Source organism: Crassostrea angulata, chromosome 5 (genome assembly GCF_025612915.1).
Source record: "Crassostrea angulata isolate pt1a10 chromosome 5, ASM2561291v2, whole genome shotgun sequence".
Classification (NCBI taxonomy): domain Eukaryota; kingdom Metazoa; phylum Mollusca; class Bivalvia; order Ostreida; family Ostreidae; genus Magallana; species Magallana angulata.
Genome location: NC_069115.1, coordinates 39,432,447 through 39,456,235, shown reverse-complemented (window position 1 = coordinate 39,456,235; position 23,789 = coordinate 39,432,447). Strand labels below are relative to the sequence as shown.

The window sequence follows — 23,789 nt, the reverse complement described above, 5'->3', positions numbered from 1 at the left end:
GCAAGAAAATTGCAATCAGATAAGAATTATACAAAATCTCAAAAAATCTCAAATATCGCCCACCTGTGACATCCAAGATGCTACCTTTTTCTGTCGACATGCAACTTATTTATGTCAACATGCAACTTACATATATGTTGACATGCGAGATAAAAATGTTGACATGCAACTTATAAGTTGTATGTCAACATAACTAAGTTGCATGTCGACATAAATATCTTGCATGTCAACATATTTATCTTGCATGTTAACATAACTAAGTTGCATGTCGACATAAATTAAGAGGTTGCATGTTGACATCAATAAGAAGCGTTTCTAGCATCTTGGATGTCACATGTTGGTGATATTTGAGATTTTTTATAACTCTTATTTGATTGCAGTTTTCTTGCCTGTCAACATAGTTATGTTGCATGTTGACATAACTATCTTGCATGTCAACATCTTTATCTTGCATGTCAACATTATTAATAGAAAAATAACTCGCACACATGGGGCAGAAATACCGGTATGTTGGGTCTTTGGAAAAAAAATATAGCACACACAGTTTCTTTTAGCTTTCTTTCAGATAATAAGAAACATCTTTAAATTTGAGAGTAATAAATGGAAAAAAAAATTGCAAATCTTTTTATTTATGCAGTATCACAGTTTGATTTACACAGATTAAAAATAACAGGTATTAAATACTAATGGTTAACAATAACAGTGAATTTAACTAGAAAACTGACCAGTCAGGAAGGGCCCCGCTATGACAATTAATATAGAGAAGTGAAAAATCTTTGAATTCCATCCTCTTTATATTAACAATGATGAAAAATAAATGCCCGGCATAAGATGTAAAGAACTGCAATACATGTATATATAAGGTGGTAAAAAAAAAATATGAAAATTATAAGTAACAACTGTATTTTTAAAATTTCAAGATAATTCCTGAATGTCCAAAAACTCTAAATAGTAACCTTGTATCTGCATAAAACAGGGATAACCTCATGTCTTATAAAAAAACTAAACTAAATGTGTATTTAAAAAAGATTTAAACAGGTGTTTTATAAAATGCAAGCCTTCAGTGAATGCAAATACATTGTATCACCCAGGGTTGACCTCAACTTCAAAACAAACATCTGTTGAAGACAAAGGTGTTCATTAATCTTCATATGACAGATAGAGATAAGCCTCTAAATATTCTGCAGCAGGCAAGATAATTAATCCCAGGTAATTAATTGTTCTGCTCTCTCATCCTTTTCTTCTAAATTTACAATAAGATTTTTTTTTTTTCAGAAATGACAGAATGGGGTTATTATCTGATTACCTGTTAAAATAACAGCATTAAGGCAGAAAAAAATAAAATAAATAATTAAAAAATAAAATACTGAAAAGGGATATCTTAATATATATCTTGATTTTAAAATTCAATAAAATTATCATAAATCATTGTGTACGGTATTTTAACCAAAATAAAGTATGAATATTATATTTTAAATCCATATTTCAAAGAATGTACACAATACTACACATCAATCAAAATTGACCTTAACTTCAAAACAAAGTTCATTTGCAGACACAGGCAGTGCAGTAATTAATATCAATGTGACAGATAAAGATAAAGCTCAGGATTTTCTTCCTGTGGAAGGTTAATTTATAATCCCAAAGGACAAATATTGCACAGTCTTCCAAGTATACAGGGATGGTAACATTCTCCGCAGTTATCTCTCTTTCCCCATTCATTCTTATGCATAGTTAAGGAATCTACCCCACCACCCCAGCTCCAAACCAGAAGACATAGAGAACCAAACTTAGCATCAAAATATGTATTTCTGTCTACTGAACTACCATACCAAATTTGAACTTTATTGGGTAACCATAAAAAAAGTTATTAGACAAAAACAGAAAATTTGTGGACGAAAGAGTGACAGACGGACAGACAGAAGGACGGACGGACAGACAGAGTGATTACTATAGGGCACCCGCAAATCCTTGCGGGGCCCTAATTAATGCATGTGTACGATACAATAAATGTAATATATCAGGGATGGAATCATAAATGATGAGAATTTTTAATTGGAAAAAAAAAAGATTGAACCAAAAATTAAACTTTTTTGATTATAGGAACAGGGTGAATATTAATGAAGTACATGTTCAGTATATTTTTTGAGCAATCTAATTTTTTTTATTCAAACACAGCGAATTTAAATAACAGCTAGAGTATTTGAGGTCTATCGTTATACTCTTCTCAATTGATCACAAAGATGGTTAAGAAAGAGATGTCGTTGAGAGAAATATCCACGGCATTTGGCACACTTCATGATTGGATGGAATCGTGTTTCATTTGAAGATTTGACCAAATTTAAGAAATTCTTAATTTTAGGCGGTACGGTACTCATTGTATTGTAATCAATGCCCCGACGCACAACAAAGTCTGTACACAGTTTAAACAAAGGCTCCAGCGTCACTTTCTTATCTGTTGAGTAGTAAGGTTTGAAATCTCCAAGAAGATTAATTTTTGATCGCTGGTCACGAAGAGCGCGAAAAATGTAATTCACTCCCAGGCAACAAACATCCGGGGGAGGGGCCAGAATTGGATTTTCCTCACACTCTAATGTTCGCAAGTTAGTTAATTCTAGAAGTCCAGTTGGTAAATACTCTATTTGGTTGTGTTTCACATTCAATGTTTCCAGCGATTCCATTAAGAGAACTGCCATTGGTATTTCATCAAGTTCATTGTAGGAAAGATCGAGCACTTTTAGTTTGTGTAACTCGGCTAGCTGGCAGGAGATAAATTTTATTTTATTATGACTCAGTTCCAGATGAACAAGGCTTCTGAATTTCGCTACTGCACCGGTGACATAGTTCAAGTCTGTATGATGTAGAGACACTTTCCGAACAGAATTTGGAGCTCGGTGTTGATTACATTCTCTCTCAATCTCGGAAACATCCAGTTGCCCAAAGTCTTACGTTTTTGATTTATAGCTGTTTCTGCCTTTAACGTCACTATATGTGGAATGATCGGAGTCGCTCTCCTGACTTTTGAGACAATGAAAGACTCTCTGTATCAAATGACTGCCAGATGTGTCACTGTCTAATGCTAAATAAATTAGTAAAACATTCAATTTTATTCAATTTGTTAATAATCAAGCAGAGAAAAAAAATAACATAATTGGTTTCAGGTATTTCGACCAAATCAACACAATGCTAGTGATGATATTAATAATGGTTCTATCTTCAGACTATATTCTGTTAATCTTTGCATAGACTTAAGTTAAAACTGTTAAACGGAGCAAGACTTAGAGTGAATCAGATGCATAGAAATTATACCCAGCTGTGCCTCCATAGTTATTTCCCAACAAACGATACTACGACTCATGTACAGCCTACTGTTTAAATTCCAAAATACCGTGTCGTGTTACACATATCGGTTATCCCTGTCTTTTTTTTTGGGGGGGGGGGGGGGATTAACTTTTACTCAATCGTCACATTGCTAAATTAACTATGTAAACTAATGTATATAGAGGCTACATGTATAGGCCTAGCTAGTACAGTGTAGTATTATTTATACAGATATATAAATTTATTCACAAATACTATTACAGATATCAAATTCAATATAAAATAAGGCCTGGGATAGAGTTGAAATGGCTTTCAAGAAAAATATAACGTGGTAAGACAACTAATTTTTAAACGCCTGAAAACGTACCTGTTTTCATCGCCGCGTCTATAAATATCTGATATGTCATGACAGCGGCCTATACGGGTCAATTTTACATGTTCCAGAGACCTTATCGGCCATTATAAAGCTTAATGTCATAGAATCAAGAAGCCATAGGCCTATAAAAAAAACCTGCATCGATTAAATATAAATCTGTCAGACGATCTTATCACATTAGGTTTGATACAAGTGAACTGTCAAGTCAGATTTTTACAATTTTTTCAGCGATTAATTACAGAATACCGGTAGAGTTTTTCCCCCAATAGTTTGCTGGATTGGTCAATAGCGTGAATAGTGGTCTGCAAGGTACCATCTTGGTCGATTGATTACACAAATGTATAGATTTGAGTTTTTTCCTTTCAAACTAATCATATTGCACAAAGACAACTTCTCGAACACGTTCTTCTATTGTTAGCTCTTTTCTATTCTAATATTTTAGTCTAATTCTCTCGGTTATAATTCGCCGCGTCAGACTTTTAGATACATGTACTGTCTTCAGTCAGTACTGAACAAGTTGGTGGCATGCAAAAGGTGAATAGGGAGACAAACATGGCTTTGATTAGCAATCTCCCAAATTTCAAACCGTAAGCGATGATTGTTATTTTACGTTGGTGGTTCATAGAAGATGCGCGTACGAGGATAACTGCATGATGCCAGTCATATATTTATTTCATCTTTAATTCATGCGGGTATGAAAGTAGCAAGCTTTTACCCAAAAATAAACTAAATAACCAAATAAATAGATGACCCGCATTAACCCGTTTGAAACACATATAGAAAAACACTTTGCCGTTTAATCCTTTTTTTTTTACTTTAACGCATTTCATGCAAAGTATTTGGCATACACTTAGGCCTATATGTACATATTTACATTCGGTGTATATTTTCCCATTATGTTAGCATATAGGAAATCGTTGACGTTCAATTTTCAATAACAACAGTATTCGAAGTCTGTATTACCATTCAGTTTTTAAGTAAGTGTATTGGTATTACATGTATATTTTTTTTAATTTTTTTTTTTAATAATAAAGAAGAGAATATGTTTGAAAAAGGCTATATTTTGGACGCATGGTTGAGGAATAAAATTTGACAAAATACTTTATAATTATGAGATATAATATTCAAAAGAGCGACATGAATATGTCTTTTTCAAATTTTTTTTTAAAGAAATTTGAAAAAAAAAAATCGAAATGATTTATTGATCGACTCGCCGAAGATTTAGAATGATATATTAACAAGTGTCAATTTCCGTGTTCATTCCAACAGGAAGAAATTAACGCCTCCTGAAATACACATTTTGTACATGCAAGGAAATCAGTAATCTTCTCCAGATCATGGCAGATGTGTTTTGCATGAACTTTAGAGGCAATTAAAGGGTGGGATGAGGTTTTCTCGAAAATCACAACATCACATGCCTATCCTTGACTGACATTTTTAAATAAACACTTCCTCAATAACTGTTTATATATGGACACTATAGACCACTTTTCCGTTTAACTTCTCATTCTCGATTTAAAGTACAGGAGAAACAATGGACACAGGAAGTCTCCCTTATTTAACCGGAATTATCTGTTTATAATTGGAAACCAATTATATCAAATGTTTTCGCCCTGTTTATTCAGAAGACACCTAAAGATTAAAGTGATCACAACTTTCAGTTGATTTTTTTTTCAGTCAGTGACATTTGTTTTGTTGGAACACCATGAATTTATCAAACGACACTACCAGTGCCATTCCAAGTTTTTCGGATCCGGGGTTATTTGACCGGTATCAATTTTTGACGGAATCCCCGGGGGTGGCGATTTCCGTCATTGTGATCCTCCTCTTGGCGGGTCTAGTGGGAACATGTGGGAATATCCTGATTTTGTTAGCGCTCTGCGTGATGAAAAACATGAAATCACTCGAGTCCATCTTCATCGCAAATTTGGCGATATCCGACATGTATGTAACGCTTGTGGCTGACGGCATGAGCATTGTTGGTAAATATACGATTTTTTGGTTACTTTTGATTTTAATATAAAATATATTGCTCGCTAATGTGGGTCTTATTGCTTGCATCAATAGAACATAATGATCTTTTTTTATTTTACAGCAAAGCTAGAGGGCGAAAATTTCTTCAGCTTGTACCCAGGTCTTTGTCAGTTCATAGCGTACGGTTGCACGATGTCCTGCGTGAACTCGCTAGGTACAATTGCATTGATGAGTTTCAACCGATACATTTTTATCTGCCATCATCAATATTATGATAAAATTTTCAAGAAACCCACATGCATATTGATGTGTATATCGCTGTACTCCGTTGGTCTTCTGCTGGTGCTTTTGAATTTGGCGGGAATTGGTGACCATTCTTTCGACAGAAAGAGCCTGGAGTGTATTTGGGATCGGATGGCAACGTATTACTACACTGTCGTGTTTTCTGTAACTCTAGTCTGGATCCCGGTTCTCGTTACGGGGTTCTCGTATCTGAACATCTACATCATGGTGACCAAAAGCACAAAGAGGATGAAAAAGCACCAAGTTCGAGATCAGCCATCCAAATCCTCCATCAGTCTGGCGCGAACTCTGTTCATAATTTACGCGGTTTTCGCCACATGCTGGATCCCGTATGCTCTCATCATCGTGGTTGACAGAAATGACACTTTCCCGCATGAAGCCCACCTGTATGTGACCGTCTTTGCCCACCTCCATCCCTCGATCAACTGGCTCGTCTACTACTTCACGAATACCAAATTTCGTCGCGCCTTTGACAAAATTGCAGGTTTACATCGCGTCTTTGGACTTTGCAGACGACAGCCACCGGAGAGTATCGACTCTACTGGGGTACTGAGTACTTCCGATTCTCATCCCAAAAACAAGAATACAAGCTTGGCTACCATGTCTTCCGGGGACGATTTCCCTAGTAAGGACACACCAACGAAAGACAGCGTGGACTCATACATGTGAGCAGACGAAAGACAGTGTAGAATCGTACACATGAGCAGATTTAATCTGATACCGAGAAAGGGAAAAAATCGAGACATATCTCAATCTATTTTAACATGGTACGTCATGTAAAATAAAATTGAAAAAATAAGCAGGCTACAGTGTATAAGAATTTCCAAGGCTAGGGAATAGAAAACAACGAGTTAAATTCAAATCACATTCTATCAAATATCTTGGCGTGATATGGACATGGATCTACGAATTAGTCCTTTTTTGGTGAAGTTTGTGACGCAGTAAATATTCAATTCATTCCAACATTAGTTGTTACGTCACCAAAGTAACATGAGCGTCTACGATATAGCCAAAGCAAATCAGACACACATGTGATAAAGATATGATTTTTTTTTAATTCTGTCGCGTGTTTAATTTTATATTTTTAATTAACTTGTGATGGTACGAAGTGTTACTGTAAATTCCTTATTTTACGCGAGTACTTAATTCCGCGATCCCGCTGTTTAGTATCAAATGGCGAGAATATCAAATCGCGAACGCAGAACATTTATCCATATTTCTTAAAGTTATCAACTCTCAGAAAATAATTGCGAGGTTTTAAAATCCGCGAGGGATGCTTCTCGCGATTTTACCCGGATATAAATTCCTCGCGTTTAATTAGGAATTTACAGTACCACTTACATTTTTTAAAATGTTTCTTTTGAACATAATTTATGTACTCCAATTGAAATCTTTAATCAATCGATGCTGTTATTAATATGTGCTTATAGTATAGTGTGTATCATTATCAGAGCATGTGCGAACATTTTTTTAAATGTATCTTTTGAACATAATGTATGTTCTCCAATTGAAATCATTAATCAATCGATGCTGTTTTCAATATGTGCTTATAGTATAGTGTGTATCATTATCAGAGCATGTGCGATTTTGATTTCGAGATTGAACGGAAATGAGCATATCTTTTTTTCCAATATGGATTTATTTGGGGGAGGGGGGGGGGGGGGGTATTTGATGTATGCACATGCATTTCTTTTTTTTATTTATCGCAGAAAATAATCATGTAAATAAAGATCTTTATCATCATCAATTTGTTTGATTCCTTTTTTATATAATATAATATATTGACACGACAACGTCAAAAATAAATCATTTAATGCTTATATTTACATTCCCTCATTATAGTGTATGGTTTGTTTCTAGTGATATATAAGGGAAATTTTGAATTTACTAAGTACTTGATCAGACTTCATGTCTGCTGGAAGAGTTGGTAATGTCTCTCAGCCGTTTGATTTACGAAAAATATATACAGAAGTACATATGAATAAACAGTGTCACTTTACAGTCTCGCCAGTGCGACACAAATAAGAAATTGAATGGCGGGTTGCCATGTCTCATCTTTCGCTCTTCTCCTCGATTGTTTCTTCCCTCTCCATCAAGTATTAGCTTCCCCTCTCCGTTCCTCTCACTTTCTGTTTTATTTTTCTTTCTTTCGTTTGTTTTCAACACAAAAGGGAGGTTATATCAGCCTATAGTAATGATTGCCCTCGCCTAAATATATATCATTGCTCTTTGATTTTATCGAGATCTGTTCCGTTTCCTATTGACAAAACATGAGAAGAATGTCATTTCCTTACATGTACTAGGTGTCTCTACTTTATGTACACTTTAGCGTGTACTAGTATGCATGTTTCCGTGTGACTGTAACGAAAAGGCCCATCCCTTAAGTAAAAACAGTGATAACAAAAATTTAAACATTATACCGTATGTCATTAGTTTTCATCAGTACACGTATCTACTATTAGAAAATATTAATAATACTGCATTTATAGATGTATACGGAATTTAAACAAAATCAAGCAGTTGTGAAAAAGAGACCGTAAAAACATGGCGAAACATGCATTTATAAATAATACTTTGCAAAATCGGGCAAAATACATGTATTACCGGGTATTACTGGGTATATGCGAGTTTTTTTTATTTCGCGTGTCGCAAAATTTGCCAAAATAGAAAAAACGAGTAACTTTATATATTTGCGTCAGTTATATTTTTCAATTCAAAAAGTTTCTTATAGCTAAAATTTCCGGATAAAATTTTTGCGCATTAAATATTTTAAGATGTAAAAGTGATCGCGAAAATTACATGTAGATCGTCGCGAAAATTACCGGGTAATGCGGGTATACGGTTTTTATTACCATGTGTCGTGTTATTGCTTACTACAGTACAAAAATTACATGTGTGAATGAATTGAGAGATTCCTTAAAATTGCACATACATGTACATATATGTTGTGGTTTGATTTTTACTTGATGAGCACATTGGTGTATGTGCACTTAAAATCATTTTAAATAATTCTTTATTACCATTAAGGAAGGAGTCTTTTCTGGTTTTCGACTTGTCAAACGTAAATTTGATTAATTGTTCATTAAATCAAGATTAAAAGGAAATTAGAATAGTATATTTATCTTTCTTTTTACTATCATACAACTTGGCATAGAAATAGTAATCAATGTTTAAAATCTAACAAGGACTATATTTTTGGCGGAATATTTGCGTAGGAAATATCACATATTTGATGTAGATTAATGAGTCTGTTTTAGCATTTATAAAACAAAACAATTACGTACATTAATGTAGGATTGTTTAACTAATGTGAACTAATGATATGATACTTGGGTTTTAGAATTTGTTTTTAAAATAAGATCTGCCTATCAAATTACATTTTTATATGCATTTTAAAGCGCCCATTCTATTCTGAATCATTGATTTGTGTGAAAAAAATCATTAAAATCAGTTTTTCTCTCTTATTAAATGGTCAATATATTAGCTTTTCTGTCAATTTATATCTTTGTATAAAGTCTTCATAATAAGTAAAATCAGAAATGTTTTAATATTGGAAGCATTAAAAAAATCAAAATACAATGTATTTTCAAAATTTAAAAAAATTGGAGCAAATGCGGGCTAAGCCATATCAATTTTAGTTGCAATATTTATTCCAATTTAACAGTAGTATAAACTGATATAGACATTCTATCATTTCATTGAAGAATAGAATCTTCCGGGGGTTCATATCTTAAACAGATGTCTACATAACTGCAAAGAACTACATTTATTTTTATCATCCGTTATGTTAAAAAAAGGTAGTGACCTTGACCTGACCTTTATGTGAAAACAGGGAGGTCAAATTTGATTAAACTGATAAAATCATTTAATTATATAATCTCTTATACTGTGTCAAAATTACATGGATTTCTTGTCATAAGAAGTATGTTTGAAAACGAGAAGACTTCTTCCTTAACGATTCAGTTAATTAGCCATAATTGAACCTAAAGAGACCCTTGATTTCCTTTCGAGTCGTTACACTATATTGACTGGGTTATAAATGATCAGACTTTTTGAATAGAACAATTAATCTCTTTTTTCTCTGACCACTCAGGGTAAATCTGACAAAGCTGTATACATTCTTAGCTTTTAAGACTTTTTTGTAGTAATATTCCAATTGACCCTGCTACTTAAACTAAGAAAAGTCACGCGAGGCGCGCCGATGAGATTTTCTAGTTAACCCACTTTGATTGAGAGACGCTTGTAGTGCAAGTTGCCAACATTTCCTTATTGTTTTGTTTTCATATACGTTTTGTGTTTATATACCTTTTTGTTTATAAGTAGGTTTTGTTTATCTGATAGCATATTTCCGCACGGAAATAATTATCACGAAAAAAATTCCGATTAATCTTTTTCAGAATGTAAGGAGTTAATTGAACAACGTTAAGAGGGCTCATTGGTCTTTGCTAATTTTAGACTGTATTGATCTCCCTTAGAATAAGAGCTGTATATAAAAATATACGAAAGTGCCTAAATTTAAAGATTAAAACATATGCTTTTTTTTCTTTACTCACTTAGAACCATTTTAACAAGGCCTTGGACTTTCAGTAGGACATAACAATCTGTTTCTTGCGTCATAACAAGTTAAAAATGACGCTGGTTTCAAGCGAAATATACACCGATTGCGTAGTCTTGGCCCTAAAGCCAGACAAATCTTGTTGAATTCACAGAGCCATGACTGAGTAGCCAGCAATGAAATAGGCAGGCCTACGTCACATTGCTGTTTGATACAACTACCCAAAGTCCAAGCTCCTGTTAAAATGGTTCTATAGTTTATAGCTTAAAAAGTCAGATCTTAAAATTTACGGTAGATCTAAAGGTTAAATTGTTGACCATCCAAACTCCATAAGAATAAGTAAATAATATTTTTGAAAATTTCGAAAGATGTACTGTTTCAGTTGTAATAATCCATTAATTTATTAAAACCAAGAACTTCTAATGAATTATCAGCAGTGCAAAAAGAGAACAAATGAACAAGCTAAAATTTAAATTGACTAAAAAATTTCGTATTCATATAATATATATTTTATTCAAATATCATACGGTTGTATAATACATGCATTGTGAAATCTAGGATTTTTTTAAATCAAGATTTCACATGCTAATTTAAATTAATAAATATATTATATACAGTATTTTTTCTCCTAGTTTTTATATAAATTTGATTGAGTTCACTAAGCAAACAATCCAAATTTCTTCCTAACTAGTTAAAATCAAAAATATTTTTTGATAATTTTCTTTTAAAATCTTTGATACATAATTTTAATTATGTATGGTATCGTATTTTACCGAAATGGGTCTAATACCCCGTTCTTCGTTTGGTAGGACGCCCTCTAACGGATGAGAGATAGATCATTTTTTACAAAGCGCATGATATTTGCTTAACATTTAATATTCGTAAGGCATATAACTTGAAATGGTTACGCTAAAATCCATTTAATATTCTTCTTCTAAAATTTCAAGTTCAGTCTCATTTTTGTGTCTTCATGCACACGCTAAACAGACATAAACTAAGTAGATATATAATGAAATTTATTAAGAAATGTCATTCAAATCGTTTTCCCATAATTCTTGTCCAAGACTTTTGGTTTTGCTCTTTAAAAAATAAGATGGTTCTATAATGGTAGCCGTTTCGCGCGTTCCCTCTAGAAAACGTTATTTTCCATTGCATGCCCGGCATTTCTCTAACCTAACAGGCCTCAGGCAATCTTATCAATAACTCTTGAGAAAAACAATTCTTCAATGCCGTCTTGGTGGTACCATCCTGAAAAAAAATATTCCTACGATTGGAGAGAAGAAAAAAAACAATATGCACGTGTTTGTTTTGTTTTTGTTTTTAAATAAATTCCGGACATATCTAGCGGACAGAAGTTAAAACCTTCCGTAAACAAATCATCATATACATGTATTCATAACAGCAAGCTCTAGAACAAAATACAAATAAATTGTCCAATAAAAAATTTCCTCAACTGATTTGCGCCCCGACCTTCTTACACCCTTCAGATATAGTATAGTCCTACATATAACAACGCATATTAGCAAACAAACAATACCTTATGTTTCTTAATCGCCGGCCCTGGATCTCTTTCCGGTGTAAGGCCGTATCAGTTTGACATGTTTTTTTAAAAATTTCCTGAATGATGGCACCAATCCTCGGGGGATATATAAAACAATACAGGGGGAACAGTAAGAGTATTGAGTCGAGCTCAGAGGAGGGAAGCGTTCACGTGCTCTGAAGAAATCCGTTCGGATCTAGGAAAGGAAGTGGAAAACCAAAACTCGCAAAGACGATCATTATTGCAATACGGTTACAAATCGGTTAAACTGAACTCTGAAAGAACTCTGAAAGAAGACTATTATTGAAAGAGAAAACTTGCAAGATTAAGGACCTTACAAGGTTGCAAGGACAATGCCAGACGAGATGGTCATAAATGAAACAGTAGTTACACCTGCGGTCGGATCGAGGGTGTTCGATCGGTACGAATTTGTCTCTGAGTCCCCCGGAGTGGGGGTCTTAGTGCTCATTGTACTGATTGTTGCTTCGGTGGTCGGGGGATTTGGAAACCTTCTGATTTTAGTGTCCCTTTGGAAATCCAAGACGATGAAGTCTCTAGAGTGTATATTTATCGGCAACCTTGCGATCTCTGACCTGTACGTCACAATGGTGGCGGACCCAATGAGCATTGTCGGTAAGTTCAGCAATAACATTCATTTATTAATAAATTATTTCGATCTTAACCCAATAATTATAGGCAAAATTTGATAATGTAAACGATTGACATTTTGTTGTAAATATGGAGGAACGTATATTTTCGCTGTTCAAATTAAATGTCTCGAATAAATTAAGCGAGTCATCCTTCGATTGTACCAATAAATCGCAATAAAAGATTCCTTTTTCTTGTTTTTGGGGTAGAGTAAATGATCATATTATGCCCTGATACTGATAGAGACGATATTTTAAATTATGAATGAATATACATGTACATGTATAAAAATATACATTCAGAAACGCACAAGATTAGATCTTCGCTTATTACCGTGTTGAAAAATCACAATTTTGCAAGCAATTTTTCAAGCTAATTAAATAAGTTTACAGTATCTATCCTGTATCATATTTCAGCTAAACTAGAGGGAGAGACTTTTTTCAACTCCATATCTGGGTTATGCCAGGCTATCGCCTACGTATGTACCATTGCCTGTGTGAACTCTCTGGGCTCGATCACTCTGATGAGTTTTAACCGCTACATATTCATTTGCCACCACAAATACTACGACAAAATTTTCAAGAAACCCATTTGCATAGCAATGTGTATCCTCTTGTATCTTACTGGTCTCACTCTGGTCTTGCTAAATTTGGCGGGAATCGGTGACCATTCCTTCGACCGAAAAAGTCTGGAGTGCATTTGGGACCGCATGGCCACTTACTATTACACAGTGGCCTTTTCAGTTCTCTTGGTATGGATTCCAGTAACCATTACGGGGATATTCTATCTGAAGATATACATATCTGTGCGAACCAGCACGAAGAAAATAACGGAAGTCACGTGCTCCAATCACAACCGGAAGGCAATCAAACTTGCGCGCACGCTGTTTTTCATCTATTTGATTTTCTCCTCTTGCTGGATACCGTATGCTTTGATTATTGTTGTGGACAGGAATGACACGTTTCCTTATGAGTCACATCTAATCCTCACCGCCTTCGGGCATCTTCATCCTTCCATTAACTGGCTCATATATTATTTCACAAACACTAAGTTTCGCAAAGCCTTTGATGAATTGGTGAAGCTGAACAAACTCTTTGATTTATGCAAAGCGAAAAAGAAAGTGGAGGCCATGGAAATGACCAAGACAACAACAAACTCTAACGATTTATTAGTTACGAAAACACAACATATTCTTTCTTCATCAACAACAGAGTGAAACTTAGAAAAAAAAAGAGTTTCCTTCACCGAAGTTGGATCTTTATTTAAACATGCACAGTTATTTATTAATTGACAAAAAAAAAAGAAAAGATTTGCAAATAAAAATTAAGTCCATTAGCTGAATATTTCAGCGTTTTTATTTTTTACAAGTCCATAGGCAAAAAGACTGGAGGAGCCGAAGTTTCGAAGAAAGGGAATCATTTTGAATGTGCAATTTTATCCATCTTCAGATCTTTTGTTAAAACATTCTAGAATTTATATAGTTCTACTAAAAAGCAATGAAATGAATGGGAATCGTGATACTGTAGATTGGCAAATAATCACAATGGTTTTAATTTCACTATGTTCACGATTTATCATAAACCCATCGTAAATACTAACATATGTTTTTAAAACGTGTTATGCTTTTACTTTGATCAACTGTTTTTCTTGAAGCGTGAAATTAAAACCACCGCAATTGGTACTTTTTGAGAAATTGTGAAATTTTAACACCGTGGATTTAAAACAACTTACAGCATATAGAAATGAAATTATTTAGATACACAAGCTTGGAAACATGTAGAAGAAGCAATAAGGCTCTTTATTGACCCATATTACTTTTTCTTTGAAAAAAGTAGATATCTTAGCTTTGAGAAAAAAAATTGATGATAGGTTTTATCATCATGATAACGATCGAAGAGCAATATGAAAAAACAATTTTGTGAATTTACGTATTCTTTATGGATATCATAACATTCAAACCTTGTAAAAAAATATTAAGGTTCACAGAGCATGTGATTTTAATGAAAAGAGTAAAGTCTTGGGGGGATCTATACTTGGGGGGGGGGGAGTGGAAAGGGGGATTTGTTTTGTCCTCAAGCACCTGTAATTGCTTTTAAGTAATTCATAACATATTATACAATTATTTAATGCTTGAGCAGTCAATAGACCAGAATATTTTTCCCGAGGTGCAGGGAACAGCTCAGTATGATCTATTGCCCTCGGCCGTTGGCCTCGGGCAATAGATCATACTGAGCTGTTCCCTGCACCAAGGGAAAAAAGTCTGGTCTATTGACTGTTCAAGCATTAAATAATTGTTTTATTACCTAATTCCTTTTTTAGTTTTCGGGGTTCACAATTTGCATATTGTAGGTGGTTTTCGTGCCATTATGCAATATACTAAGATTTTTTTCCCTCTTTTACATGCACAAAACCAGTTGCATGCATTACAGCATCTCAATTTAATATTAGTTTACACAAAGAAGGTGGTTTTCAACCCATTAGATTTTAAATAGTCTTTTACCTTATATGAGGCTTTAAAACTGTTGATTATTTGATACTCCATTTTGATAACATTGTATTTGGTTTCACCAAGCACTAAAAACAGCGTCAATGTAAAGGAATATACATTCCTTGAGAACTATCGAAAGGATGTAACATTAACATACCCGCTTTCTGATATACGTTGCCGGTCCAATAGATCGCAGTCTATTGACCGGCGGTCCAATAGATCGAAGTCTATTGACCGGCGGTCTAATAGATCGCAGTCTATTGACCGGTAGTTCAAAATAGACGCAAATATTCAATTTGTAATATAACAACAAAATCCCTTTGATTAGGTAATAAATATATATATATATATATATATATATATATATATATATATATATATATATATATATATATATATATATATATATATATATATATATATATATATATATATATATATAACCAAGATTTTTTTTGCACTGGATGTATTAAACATTAATCGTCCTTATCTCATTTTCAATATTCTGCGATTAAAAAAAGTTTTCAATGTATTAAATATTATGAATTATGAAATTACTGGGTGTCTACGAATACAAAATATACAATATGACATCGTAATTATATCGTAAATTTTGCTTAACCATCGACTTAAATTTTTTTTTTTTTTTGCTTTATTTCATCATGATTTATTTGGGGGGGGGGGGGGGGGATATGATCTGATTGCTTGCATGCACTGGATTTGACTTTAAAAGTAAATTATACTTGACTTTAAGAGAATTTAAATCTAAGCTATAAGTAGAACAAATAAAATACGATGGAAGATAGTTACAAAAATGTACTGATAGTTGTCGTTAAGAATATTTGATATCATGTAGATAATAGATGATCTTATTTCATTTCGTTCAAATAAGCAAGGGCAAAACTTTCCATTGGTTTCTTGTCCAGTTATATGTAACATTGAGCGCATGCACGAATGAAAATGTTCATGCATCGATGCTAATTGCACGAAAAATGGCGTCAAAGTCGGTGCAATCCATGATTTGAACACAAACAAGTACTAGACCATGGATCAGATAATGGTTGGACAGTGTTTGCAACTTTCTGTAAAGGATGCATGCCTATCCTCTATTGGACAATGGATTAGACATGGATCTAATGGATTAGACATTAGTCTAATGGAGTAGACATTATCAATGATCAGTAACATTGATTGTGTTACATTAAAAGTTTAAAACTTATCAATTTAAACTTAACTATAAGGGGGGAAAATTTGGCTTGACACTTCGAAATTCCACATAGATAAACTTATTTATTTCATTTCGGCCTCAAATAAAAACTTATTTACTTTGTTTCGGCTTCGAGTTAATCCTGTCTTTGTTACAGGCCTTCTCCGCGGAACTACGAGTAATTGTTATAACACCTTCTTTGGCCCAGCTAATAGTGTCAAGCATCTAAGAAATTTTGCTGAAATTGGGCGTAAACCTTTTTAAATCAAGTTACCTGATTGGTCAAAACTAAAGTCCGTAGATTGACCGCAATGGTAAGTGACTTTTAGATAGTCACTTTCCATCTTGCGGCAATCGAATAAAGACAGTTTTTACTTTAATTTACGGATTTTATTTTGATTCAATCAGGTGCTATGGAAGCAAGTTTATTGCAATTAGACACAGGTTAGTCCGTGAGCTAATTTCCCCAAACAATTAGTCACGACGGTAGAAACCAGAGTGTGACAATTGTACTAACCGGTATTTGGACTGCTTTCATGTCATTTTTTTTTGCCTGTCTATGTACATATACTACATAATTATACTTGATTTGACTAAAATGTACATGTTTGTTTTTCTAGAATTACCAAGTTTTATATTATAAGATATCAGAGGATCTTGCAATTATGTTCGTCTCGTTGGAAGACAATCCCAAAATTGAATATAAATGACTATACTTACTTCAATGCACAAGTTTACCGTGACAAAAGCGCATAAAATAAAAGTTACGATTACAAAAATATCATGTTATTGAGATTTTATCAGTAAGAAGCTTTAAAATAAAAATTTACCGATGAAAAAAAAAAATATTGAAGTAGTATATATGTGTTAAGTGAGCTATAGGTGTTGTCTCAATATTGTGTGAAGAGGGGCCACTTGTTCTTGAGACATTTAAGAACTTGCATTGCATATGCATGTCTGTTAAACATTGTTCAAAGGTATACTGTATACAGGGTCATTTTCGCTCCGTGTAATTTTCGCCCTTTTACACTTGCAAACGGATTCGTCCCGTCTTGAATTTGCCCAGATGCAGTTGTGTTAACAGAGATATTATTTGCAATATAGAATTCGCCTAGTCTTAAATTCGTCCTCTGGCACCGAGGGCGAAAGGGGCGAAAATAAAACGGGGGAATTATTTCTCTGTATACAGTACACAAGGGTGGACAGTCAATGCCGACAATCGTAACTTCTCGGACCTTTTCAACAGAGCTTGAAAAAAAAACTTCCGAGCTTTACCGGAATGATCCGAGAATTTGTGATTGTCAAAGACAACAGACTGTGTGGTGTGACATTTCGGAAACAGAACCGAATTATAATAACGGCCTATTGATTAACGGGATCGGTTTTCGCACATTCACGCAAAACACGGCGGATTATTCGATATCTGTCAGACTAATTTTGTTCAAGATAGGATTCTGAAATTGCAAAAAAACCTATAATTGTTTTCAAATCTTCTCTCAAAGAGAAAGTATAATCATACAGATGTCACGGTGGAATCGACATTGATCATGACTTCTTAATTTTAATATCATAAAAGGAGAAGTTCCATTCTCTTACGCGTGGTCAATTCGAGATCTTAAGAGCTGTAACAAATATAACGGGGAATGCCCGATAAATAAAAAAAACAAAACCTACGACAACATAATAATACATGCGTCAATATACCAGAACATCTGACAGCAACATATATATATATATATATATATATATATATATATATATATATATATATATATATATATATATATATATATATATATATATATATATATATAACTGGAGCGGTGCATCGGGTTTTACAGATACGACGAGCAGCCAGTATTGGTAAAACGGATTTCAGATTCGCCTGATATATATTTACAACGTTTGTTTTTTCTCTCTCTCTCTCCTGCTCTGATTCCGTTAGAAAATGAACAGTACGGGAATCCTCGGTCGCTTTCAGTTTGTCGGCGACTATCCGGGAGTCGGGTGCTTCCTGATCATTGTGTTGGTTCTGGGAACAGTTTTCGGAACCTCCGGTAATTTGCTGATTTTGATTTCGGTCTGCAAGATTATCAAGATGAGATCTTTGGAGTACATTTTCATTGCAAACCTGGCGATCTCGGATATGTTTGTTACCTTAGTTGCAGATCCCATGAATATTGTTGGTAAGTAATATATTGTTTTTCAAGTTAAAAAATGAGCATGCAAAATCATATTATTAGAAAACTGCCTTGTAAGTAATAACGCTAGCATAAAGTCTATTAATTAACGAACTTCTTATTAGACAGAAATATCATGCTTTACTTACTTATTATTTTTTTTTTCATTTTAACGATCATTATGGGTGCATGGATCGATCGATCGATCGATCTTTAGCAAATCCAATTAAAGATTTTAAAGTAGTTTTGATTTGAAACGTTGTCTACACAAAGAGGATAATTTGTGTGGGTTGTTTTTGTTTTTTTTTTTTTTTTTTGCGTAAAAACTACAATAGCAAATCTTTTTATTTTCATCCAGATGTAATTTACATCAACTCAAGTTTATTTGCAAAGTTTAAAAAAAAATCTATCATCTTTTTCTTTTAGGAACTATCTCAAAAAATACAAATAAATTTACCGTATGAATACAGAGGAAATTGCCATTTTCCGCTTTTCAAAGCAGATTTTAAAAAATACTGCATCAGCGATTTTCTCAAATTGTAATATGCTATTAGTAATATCATTTTCTACCTGATACATGTATGTAAAGATTATATTTCTGTTATCTTATTTCTTATAACGTATACACTCACACAAAGCTTAATTTTATCATTACGTCATAAAAGCACAACATCCCACCGAACCACGGAAAAATCGCTTGAAAACAAAATGTTCCTTTTAAAAATCTAAATATTGTATGTGTATATTGTTCATTGGTTTCACTTTAATAGATGGTATCGAAAGAAAATGATAAAAGGTATGATAAATATAGTTTTTTTGGAATTCGCAAAAATTATGCTCAATGAAAACTAAAATCGTCCTCCGTTGACCAAATTGATCGTTTGATAATTCATAATCTATGCAATATATGTGCACCCGTTAGATATAGATAGTATTTGTAGATCTATATGCACCGTTAGATCTAGATAGTATTTTTAGATCTATATATGAACCCTTTAAATATATAGATAGTATTGTTAGATCTATATATTTACCTTCTAGATATAAATAGTATTTTTAGATCTATGTATGTACCGTTATGATATAGATAATACATGTATTTTTGGATCCATATTTGCACCAGTTAGATATAGATAGTTTTTACATATATATATGTATCCTTACGATAAAGTTAGTATTTTTAGATCTATATATGCACCCGTCAGATATAGATAGTATTTTTAGATCTATATGTGCACCCTTTATATAAGAATAGTATTTTTAGATCTATATTGGACCCTTTAGATATAGATAGAATCTTTAGATCAATATATGTACCCTTTGAATATATAGCTTTAAACAATCAACCACTCATAACAGTATTACAAAATTTGACATAATTTATATCATTTTCCGACAAAAATTTCGAAGCTTGGCTATGCATTGCAGATGAAGATTTATAATATTCAGATTACTGTGAATAAACATTTTGTCCTCGATTCTGGCAGGTAAACTGGAAGGAGAGAATTTTTTCCATCAAGTCCCCGGATTATGCGAGGCTGTTGCGTACATGTGCACTGTCTCTTGTATCGTGTCCCTGGGATCTATCACTCTGATGAGCTTCAGTCGCTTCGTATTCATCTGCCATTACAAGTACTATGAGACGATCTTCAGAAAAGGCACCTGTGTTGCCATGTGCGTCGGCCTTTACTTAATTGGAATTTCCCTGATCCTCTTAAATTTAGCCGGGATCGGTGGCCATTCTTTCGATCGGAAGAGTCTAGTGTGTATTTGGGATCGGATGGCGACCTATTATTACACGGTGACTTTTTCCGTCGTTTTGGTGTGGATTCCAGTGTTGTTTACTGGCTTATTTTACATTTGTATCTATTCAACGTTCAGGAAAAGTTGTAGGGTTGTTACGGATATGCCGTCACATAACTTGCAACGGAAGTCGATCGGCTTTGCGCGCACCTTGTTTCTGATTTACGCTGTTTTTACCATATGTTGGGTGCCCTATGCCGTTATAATCGTTGCGGATCGAAATGATTCTTTTCCACATGAATCACATTTGATCATTACCACTTTCGCCCATTTACACCCATCTCTTAATTGGCTTGTATACTATTTAACGAACAAAAACTTTCATTATGCGTTCAATTCTATTATACCAATAGATAAATGCACTGTGAAGAAGATAACAAAAATCCGGGTTCTTCCTGCAGTCAAGTGAAAAGTCAGACTTTTGGATTTTGTAATTTTTTTTAACGATTCTCTCCTTCTCTCCTTCTGTATCTTAATTAACTGGATTTGGGTCATGAGGGGTAAAACAGTGTTTGGGGGAGTTTGAAATTCGATTTATTAAAATATTTTTTTGTTTTTGTATATAGTTTTGATCGCTTTTTTTTTCTTTTTAAACGTACTTCCTATCGAAATAAACAATAAAGTCAATTATCTTTTTTTAAAATATTTTTTCTTTCCCAAAATAGTTACCTAACAGCGTAGGTTTGAGCGTTATCTACTGATCTGCAAGTCTTGAAATTGAATCCCACTGGGACTTCCATTAATTTTTGCCCTTCCCCCCAAAAAATTAAAACTTTTGTAAAATTTGACAAATCTAAGCCGATGACATTATTTCGTTTATAGTGTACTTTTATCCACATAAATATCAACAAACAGCTAGTGTCCCATGCCACCTTAAATCATTATTTTTACATCCACCAAGTATGATTCCCTCTATTTCTTAACGAAATCAATAGATCATATTCATTGTACATTCATAGCTCTTTAAAAACTGACAGGACTGAAATGTAAGCGCCCCGTTTTTCGATTGGTGGACACAACCAGCAACCTAAGAAAAATCATGGACTGCCCAAAATAAGCATATGCTGATGCCAGACTCAAATTTCCATAGAAGATGATTTGGCTGTTTTTCTCAGCTAACCTACTGATGTACATTAACAATAATTAAGATAAGTTTTCTTACTTTTTACTTTATTACAAGAAAAATGTAAATATAAACAATAAGATGCTTTATTTGATGATCCATGAGGGTTATAAAGGTAGCGGTCATTGCAGACAAATATTGCATAACCCGCTAACACGAATCACCACAGAAAACAGTTTATTAAATATTAAATCTGCAAAAATGTGTCCGTGATCTTTCTTTGTTGGATTGTTTGGGATTTAAAAAAAATATCAGCAATTAGCAAAAAACTCTTCTCTCAATCACAATAAATGAGGCATGTGAACAGGTGAATTTCCTAACTAATCGAACGATGTTAATAGATAAATGACTTGTAAAAAGAAGCAATGACTTTTTATCGTGTAAAGAAGTATTCAATTCAAAAGGTCCAGAAATCATTAACCTTTGCATTTTAGAAAATGCGACTGTCAACGTAAACGTGTGACCTTTTTATTATAGAGTATTTGATGAGTTGTAAATACGTCATTATCTAGTACACAATGCTTTAACAGTATGTTGAGTTTAGATATACTGAGATTACATATACTTCCTCAAACATCACGTGTTGACAATGAATTTTACCCAGTTAAAGTAACTGAAGTTGTCAAACTTTCGCTTCCCCAACCACACGCAGTTTTTGATTGTTATTCGCTAAAATTTAACCCAAATAGAGCAAAATAGATGTGTGTGTGTTTTTTTTTTTAAATCTTAGTTAGATAAAGCATGACACACATGATTAAAATTGAGCTTGATGAATTGAGATTGATGCTTTGATGTGCTACAAAATACCATGTGACTTTACACAACCAATCAGCACCAAGTATGTCCAAAAACCTAGCGTCAAGTAAGGCACACTTATCCACGTCCTATCAAATACCTATCAAATATAAACTGAGTTCCAGGACCCAATATCACGGACGATCTTCAATTAATGCAGAAATGGATATGTGAATTAGAATGGGTGGTGATTTTCCACGTTTTCTCCTTTCTTTGACCAACATGTCAGCAATTACAGGAACTCAATGTACATGTAGTTTAAAAACCTAGTATTTTTTCATGCTCTGATGTTATCAAATTTTAATTGAATTTTAAAACTTCTATCTGATGGAGTCAAGAACTGCATACAGTTTTAATGATGATACCTTATTCCCACTGGGTTGTATTTTATTCCCAATAAGGATGCCCAAGACTGCAATTTACAAAAGAACTATTTTCAGTTTCAATGAACAACATTTACATAAAATATTATAATTCATTCCAAAATGTTTCAATTTCTTTAATCATATTTGATATGCATTAGACTGAAGTATGGATCAGTTGTTTGCAATTTCAATACAAGAGGCCCATGGGCTACATCGCTCATCTGAGCAATGACACATCCAATGACAATGACAAAATCAGCTTCATGAAGTCATATACAAAATATCTGAACAATTTAGTAAAACAGATAAAAAATTATTTTCAGATATTCTTATGCTAACCATTGAGCCCCTTTTGTACCTGGATGCCTTCATAGTCATATTACATATTGATCATTGCAATTCTCAAGTAGATCATGAAGACTAACTATTCATATAAAGATGAAAAATTGAGAATCATCAAAGTCAATCTTTTTTTCTATATATTCCTCCTACATTAAAATTTACCCCCCCCCCCACTGTGGCCCCACCCTACCCTATAGGATCATAATTGCTCAATTTTCTCAAACTTGAATCAACACTACCTAAGGATGTTTCCACACAAGCTACATCTTGTCTGACCAATTGGTTTTTGAGAATTAGACTTTAAAATATTTTTTATCTATATATTCCAATGTAAAAATTTGACCCCACATTGGGGCCCCATCCGACTCCCGAGATCATGATTTGAATAAAATTGAATCTACACTACATAACAATGTTACTACACAAGTTACAGCTTTTTTGGCCATATGGTTTATGAGAAAAAGATTTTGTTAATACCAACAAATTTTTCAATTCTTCTAAACTATCTCCCTCTTAAAGGGGACATGACCTTTATTTCAACAAACTTGAAAGCCCCCAAGAATACTTTGTGCCAAGTTGGTTGAAATTGGCCCACTGGTTCTTGAGAAGATGAAAAGGTGAAAAGTTTACAATGATGACAACGACAGACATGGAAAAAAGTCAGCTAAAAATTGATTTGTTTAGTTGCATGTCATCAGTTCTTTGATTATTAAAATGATGTCTTGGTTTCCGAGGAAGGCAGCTGTGTTATAGCTCTGACCTCTTGTGG

The 23,789-nt window shown here is 33.6% G+C and overlaps 3 protein-coding genes and 1 pseudogene across 3 annotated transcripts; 3 read left to right on the top strand and 1 right to left on the bottom strand.

Moving 5' to 3' along the window:
- Window positions 1-597: 597 nt before the first annotated feature.
- Window positions 598-3,760, bottom strand: LOC128183180 (leucine-rich repeat and death domain-containing protein 1-like; annotated as a pseudogene).
- A 1,377-nt stretch (window positions 3,761-5,137) lies between these two features.
- On the top strand, window positions 5,138-7,456 carry LOC128183176 (melatonin receptor type 1B-A-like). The gene is made up of 2 exons (XM_052852088.1): window positions 5,138-5,679; window positions 5,793-7,456. Exons 1-2 carry the CDS (start codon window positions 5,403-5,405, stop codon window positions 6,641-6,643), a joined length of 1,128 nt encoding a protein of 375 aa, XP_052708048.1. The 5' UTR covers window positions 5,138-5,402; the 3' UTR covers window positions 6,644-7,456.
- A 4,748-nt stretch (window positions 7,457-12,204) lies between these two features.
- Window positions 12,205-14,060, top strand: LOC128183177 (melatonin receptor type 1B-A-like). Its single transcript, XM_052852089.1, has 2 exons — window positions 12,205-12,702; window positions 13,134-14,060. The coding sequence occupies exons 1-2, from the start codon at window positions 12,423-12,425 to the stop codon at window positions 13,931-13,933; spliced, it is 1,080 nt and encodes a 359-aa protein (XP_052708049.1). The 5' UTR covers window positions 12,205-12,422; the 3' UTR covers window positions 13,934-14,060.
- A 4,213-nt stretch (window positions 14,061-18,273) lies between these two features.
- On the top strand, window positions 18,274-23,175 carry LOC128183178 (melatonin receptor type 1B-like). The gene is made up of 2 exons (XM_052852090.1): window positions 18,274-18,598; window positions 20,080-23,175. Exons 1-2 carry the CDS (start codon window positions 18,361-18,363, stop codon window positions 20,802-20,804), a joined length of 963 nt encoding a protein of 320 aa, XP_052708050.1. The 5' UTR covers window positions 18,274-18,360; the 3' UTR covers window positions 20,805-23,175.
- The last annotated feature ends 614 nt before the right edge of the window (window positions 23,176-23,789 follow it).

What these genes read in the sequence shown, in the direction of transcription:
- LOC128183176 (XM_052852088.1), top strand. Translation starts at nt 5,403, where the DNA reads ATGAATTTATCAAACGACACTACCAGTGCCATTCCAAGTTTTTCGGAT. An exon ending in TGACGGCATGAGCATTGTTG is followed by an intron (nt 5,680 to 5,792) that starts GTAAATATACGA and finishes TTTATTTTACAG; the next exon opens with CAAAGCTAGAGGGCGAAAAT.
- LOC128183177 (XM_052852089.1), top strand. Translation starts at nt 12,423, where the DNA reads ATGCCAGACGAGATGGTCATAAATGAAACAGTAGTTACACCTGCGGTC. An exon ending in GGACCCAATGAGCATTGTCG is followed by an intron (nt 12,703 to 13,133) that starts GTAAGTTCAGCA and finishes ATCATATTTCAG; the next exon opens with CTAAACTAGAGGGAGAGACT.
- LOC128183178 (XM_052852090.1), top strand. Translation starts at nt 18,361, where the DNA reads ATGAACAGTACGGGAATCCTCGGTCGCTTTCAGTTTGTCGGCGACTAT. An exon ending in AGATCCCATGAATATTGTTG is followed by an intron (nt 18,599 to 20,079) that starts GTAAGTAATATA and finishes CGATTCTGGCAG; the next exon opens with GTAAACTGGAAGGAGAGAAT.